Source organism: Vigna unguiculata, chromosome 9, assembly GCF_004118075.2.
Source record: "Vigna unguiculata cultivar IT97K-499-35 chromosome 9, ASM411807v1, whole genome shotgun sequence".
Classification (NCBI taxonomy): domain Eukaryota; kingdom Viridiplantae; phylum Streptophyta; class Magnoliopsida; order Fabales; family Fabaceae; genus Vigna; species Vigna unguiculata.
Window position 1 is genome coordinate 2,895,413 of NC_040287.1, and position 6,019 is coordinate 2,901,431.

At 28.0% G+C, this 6,019-nt stretch overlaps 1 protein-coding gene across 1 annotated transcript; it reads right to left on the bottom strand.

The window, feature by feature from the left end:
• Positions 1–1,233: 1,233 nt before the first annotated feature.
• On the bottom strand, positions 1,234–5,665 carry LOC114164552 (cytokinin dehydrogenase 2-like). The gene is made up of 5 exons (XM_028049269.1): positions 5,072–5,665; positions 2,535–2,662; positions 2,116–2,376; positions 1,732–2,000; positions 1,234–1,648 (listed from the first exon to the last, which is right to left on the bottom strand). The coding sequence occupies exons 1-5, from the start codon at positions 5,658–5,660 to the stop codon at positions 1,357–1,359; spliced, it is 1,539 nt and encodes a 512-aa protein (XP_027905070.1). The 5' UTR covers positions 5,661–5,665; the 3' UTR covers positions 1,234–1,356.
• Between the last annotated feature and the right edge of the window lie 354 nt (positions 5,666–6,019).

Here is a 6,019-nt window from a genome sequence, read left to right on the forward strand (position 1 = left end):
CTCTATTTAAAGAAAAAATAAATAAAAAAGTTTAATCAATTGCACTTTTAACCCCTTGTGCTTTCAATAGTGTCAATTGAGTGAGTGTATGACTTTTTAATATTGGTGGTTCCAACTTTGTTTTTCGGATATTATAATTATAATTATGAATTTTTAATTCCTCCCTAATATATATTAATGTATAATTTACGTATTGTTTGAAAACCAAAAATTATATAATTATAATAATTAAATGATCAAATTGACACAATTAAAATAAATAAAAAAACTAAAATTGCATAATTGTTAAAAAATTAGAATCGCGTGGTTTAAGAAACCTAATTGATACTAAAAGGTATTGAATTCATTCTAATATGATAATAGAATCGCAAAATAAATTAAGCAGTGAAATATTGTGTTGTCTTAAAGTTGTAATTTTGTTTGAAAGAGTCTATATTCTAGGAATTATTTTTATTAATAGGTAGAAAAATATCATAATATAGGAAGAAGTGTGGTCAATGACATCAATTATTCGTGACAAAAATAAGTAAGACAAATTACAATTAAATGAATTATGATATTTGAATTTGTGTTATATTCTTAAATAAAAAAATTGTATTCTAAGTAACAATTATAGTTTTTGATATATTAATAGGTAGAAAAACATCATGATATTGAAAGAACTAACACCGATATGAAAGTTTCGTGATTTACTTATCTTTTATAACACGAAGCAAGGTTCCATACAAAGTCTGACATCACGTGATTTTTTCTTTTATCGCTACTAGACAAAATTATTTATTATACTTCTTTAAAACCTTTACTTTTGATACTAATTATTATATTAAAAATCAACACTAAAATAAAAGTTGTATTTGATAGTCATTCATGTTTTTTTTTTTTTAGAGTTAATAATCTTATTTTTATGGTTTGATCAATACTTGACAAGTGTGATTTTTATCACATAAGTGGTGCTTGAAGGCAAAGAATAAGAATAAAACTATTGCCTATCGGAAAGAAATAGAGAGGTTTTTTATTTGCACCTCTTAAATACTAAAGCACACTCCCCCTCCCTCAACACGTGCTTTAAGTTTCCTCTATTTTAGCCCAACGTAAAAGCCCACAAGCAAGCTCACCTTTGTTTTTATTCACCTCACCATTTATATAGACCCCGGATCTAACACCTTATTAATTGAATTAAATTTAAACATAAATTAAATTAAATTATACCTTATAGATTATTTGGTACACTTATTTATTACAAAAAAAAAAAAAATACAACTTCATACGTAAGTTGAACTCATACATATTAAAACTAATTTCATAAAGTTCCATAGGAGAGATTCCCTGGTAAAGTAAACCCTAGTTGTACATTGTTTATTGGAAAATCCCTTGGCCCGGTGACAATATCCTTTTGGGATCAAATTGAGCTTTTCTATCTGCAAAAAGTTTCCATTTTGAGCCAAAGTGTTCCATCCATTGTTTCTGTGTTTTGTTCCCAGTGAGATATTCCGTGATCTTAATACCAGCACCCTTACAAAACTCTAATATTTGTTGGTTCTGACTCTCATATTTCTTCACCATATCTATCGAACTTGTAGCACGCAAAAGACTTACAGCGTAGAAAACATCTTCCTCTGGTGTAACTGGTGACATCTTATCATCCCACCTGATTATTATTATTATTATTATAATTAATTCATCTTAGTTGGATTTATACTAAATAATATATAATCAGTTTTATGAACTTACTTGTTTCGGTTCAGTGGGTATATCAGAGAAATTCCGCTAGAAATGTTTTGCTTAAGAATAATGTTGTTGAAGACACCTTCGTTAAAATCTGAAATTCGTGATCTTGGAATCCAGATGTTCAACCAGGGATGAGGAACTTCCCAAAGTCCTTTTGACCTTAGAAATAACTCTTCTGCATAAACTCTGTTCAGAAACTCCTCGTACGATGCATCTTTTTCGAAGATAAATGTTGGTACGAAGTTTAACCCTTTCACCAAATCTGCCACATCCTATTTAAGAAACATAATAGTTAATTTAGTAAAACATAGAGTTGACACATAATAATGAGTTTGTTCCAGTGTTCCTAAGAAAAACATGAGAAATTTGCAACATTTGTTTCACTACCTTTGCCACTTGAGAGTTGCTGTCATAGTATTTGACAAGTTCTATGATGTAGATTATGCCATTTTGAGTTACGAGTGAAGTTATTCTCTGATGATCAGAATCTGGATAAAAGGAAAGATCCAGGGGTGGCTGATTGAACAGAAGCATGCCTTCTACATAATCTGCTGCAGTAGTGTTTTTGTTTTCACTGAAGGAGATTAAATGTTCTTGGTCCCTAGAAAATGCATTGAAGTTGTTGTAAAGCAGATGGAGCCATTTCACCTGCAAAATGTTCCACATAAAAATACCTCGTTAAAAGTAAATAAATAATTTTATATGTATGTTCAGTTAAATGATTTACTTTTTATATATATATGTTTCAAGTAATTCTACATTTTGCACATAAAAAAAATGTAGAAAGGGGAGAAAATGACACTTGCCCTAGTTGGTGCAGGTCCTAGAGGTATTCTTGCTCTTGTTATTACACCAAATTGACCTAATCCTCCAAGAACACCGTAAAATAACTCCGAGTTCTTGTCCCTCGAGCAACTCACAAGCTCTCCTTTTCCTGAAAAAAAAACAAATATATTTGTCATAGATCTAATTGAGAGTACAATAATATTACAAATTTAACTGTGAATTTATGTCTCATATTAAATAAAAAATGTATCATATAAAAATTAATTCAAATTTTATTAATGTTTTGTTTCTAACATTTAAAAGACAACACTAAATAAAATGTTTAATAACACATAGGTATAAAGTGCAATCATACTAAGTGTTTTACATGTTTACATATAGGTATTTGAAGTAAAGTGATACATACTTTACATAAGTTTTTTTATTGGAAAACGTTTTTCTTTCTAAAAACACATTATTAACTCATTGCGAATTGGTTCTAAATTGATTAAAAAATGGAGACCGATTTTACGATTGAAATATACAGAGAATATTACTTAATATCTTTTTTATTTAAATTAATTTTTAAAAAATATTTCAGTTTTAGAAATATATTTTAGTTTTAGAAATTAATTATTATTTTAGATTAGGAGTGAGATATTCTAAATAATTTATATTTGATATTTGTTATATTTTATTCTATATATAGGATATCAATAAAATAAATACAAAAATATGTTCCTCCCTATAACATATATCTCTCGTATATCTCATATCTCTTATATTTTCATAAGTTCTAAAAATCTCAACAAAATAAAATAAATATTAGATCAATTACTTGACTTTTCAACTAAATGATCTGATATTTAACCAGATTCTTATCCAGTAGATAAATATGAAAACTCAATTACCCTGGTAATGTATGTTTTAATTTAAATTAAAAAAGGAAAATAATATGGAGTATATCTTTTAGATTTATCAGAGAACAAGTGTTGACTTTGAAAAATGAGATTTTGAATTGTTTAGAGATGCATGAATATATTAAATATATAATGTGCATGTAGGCGTTCTAATTAACTGATATTTTGACTCACTACAAGAGATTGGTCGACAAGATGTTACATGTGAAATCTTTGTATTATATGGTTGCAAACATCCTTTGATTTTTTTAATCATGAACAATATTGGTACATATACGGTGAAATCATGTGACAGTTACATTTAAGTGTTTCTTTCATATTTTAAATTTGTCAAATTGTTAACTTTATTATGTTTAAACTCAATTTATATTTTAGTCTATATACTCAAACATAAGTGACAAATTTGTATCGATGAATTTCAATTTTTGAATGGGATAAAAAATTGTACTTGTATTCATTATGAAAAAATGGAATTTATTATAATTAATTTAATATAATTCCAATTCAATGAATCAATTAATATTTTAATCGATATATATATTACACTCTATTGAACTATCGCTTAATAGAAAATTATCACTTAATGCATGCCAATAAATATCGGAGAACAAAACAAAATAATATTTTTATAACGACAAAATAAAATTTATCGAAGAGCATAATCAAAATCCAAAAGTTTATGAGGGATAAAAAAATTGTTTAAGTAGAAAATATATTTTGGATGAATAATAGACAAATATATTGTTTTGCTATTCTATATAATAATTCATTTTTGGTGTTATATATATATATATATATATATATATATATATATATAAGTTTTAATATCTTTTACTTTTTACAAATATATATATAACATAGACTTAAAAAGTTGGGTTAAATATGTTTTTGATCCTTCAACTTTTAGTGAAAATTAGAATTAGTTTTTCTTTTAAAATTTGGTCCAATTTAGTCTTCCAACTTTAGAACTGCATGAATTTAGTTTTTTCAAGCAAATTTTGTTAAGTTTATTTAACTTTTCAAATGCATTTTATGATAGCATTTGATATGTTTACACCATTTGACACACTTTTGCTTCAATGTTAGCTACGAAACTATCATGAAACGCAATTAAAACGTCAAATAAACTTAACAAAATTTGGTCAAAATGACTAAATTTACACAATTTTAAAGTTGGGAAATAAATTTGGTCAAAGTTTCGAAAAGGAACTAATTCCAATTTTCACTGAAAGTTGTAGGATAAAAACATATTTAACCCTAAAAAGTTTAAAATCAATATGCATATACGTGAAGATTACGATAAACAAGTTTTAAAGACAAAAACTAAGATAAATTCTGTACAGCTTAGAATTAAAATGAGTAATAAAACATTTTAAACCCTAAAAAATGACAACTTACTGACCTAATCTTTCTATTGACTGAAATTTAAAAGGATTTAACTTTAGTTTTAATGATTCTTTGTCGTGAAGTGAATGTGACATGATTCAAGGACTAATCATAAAATATATTAATGAAAAAGTGAACAAATTTGAGTGTGATAAATAATATGAATATGTTTAAAGGAGAAGTTTGAAATGTGATGAACAGTTACCTAACTTTTCAAGACTTTGACCGCATTGAACTCGAAAACAGGGTGAGATTTGAGAAAGTGATGATACCTGTGACAACATCGAGTTGAAGAACATTAGAGATCTGAGGACCAAAACGAAAGGCTTGGCCACTGATTCCAGCATTTGAGAGAGTTCCTCCAACACTCAGATACAGATAATCAGTCCAAGATAAAGGTGTGAGTCCACGTTCTAGGGTTGCATGCAACACATCAATCCACAACACTTCACCACCAACATCAGCATAACAATTCAAACTTTTTCCACTACAGTTTGAAACCGAAACCAGTGACCCTTTGAGGTTGGTCATGTTCAAGACCACCCCATTTCGTCGTGCCTGGGCTTGCCCCAGAATGGAGTGAGCTTTGCCTCTGGTGGCTATGGTGAATGGGGTGGGAAGAGAGTTTGAGAACTTTATCAAACTTGAGATATCGCTAACCGAAGATGGCTCAAAAACTTGTGATGGGGTTTCGTGAACTATGTGGCCATAATCTGTTGATGCCAGTGAAAGGATTTGAGGGTCACGACTGAACTTTGAGGCTATTTCTCTGGGGACTTTGAAATTTGCTTCTGTGAACACTGTGCAAGGTAGACATAGAACAGCTATGGCTATGGAAAATGCTAAATTACTCACATCCATTTTTTTTTTCAAGATAGATTTCTATGTAAAATTGCTTTGAATTGGGTATATATATATAGATTTAGGGGACAAGGTCATATACAAATTATGATGTATTCAATGTTAATGTAATTGCCACGTAATAACTGCCGTTGAAAACGAAAATCATAATGATTGATTAACACGTTAGGTTAATTTTCAGTATTTTTTTTTAAATTTCTCTCTACGTATGACTTAATCGTGTAATTGAAATATTTTAATTAATGTTATTTTTATTTTTCAAAATATATCATTATGTTGGATTAATTATTAATTAATTTAATACTCCCTAACACTGTGCACATACTGTATCAACAAATGAAAAGTATTAATTACTAATT

What these genes read in the sequence shown, in the direction of transcription:
- LOC114164552 (XM_028049269.1), bottom strand. Translation starts at nt 5,660, where the DNA reads ATGGATGTGAGTAATTTAGCATTTTCCATAGCCATAGCTGTTCTATGT. An exon ending in GCAACTCTCAAGTGGCAAAG is followed by an intron (nt 2,001 to 2,115) that starts GTAGTGAAACAA and finishes TTTCTTAAATAG; the next exon opens with GATGTGGCAGATTTGGTGAA. An exon ending in TACCCACTGAACCGAAACAA is followed by an intron (nt 1,649 to 1,731) that starts GTAAGTTCATAA and finishes AATAATAATCAG; the next exon opens with GTGGGATGATAAGATGTCAC.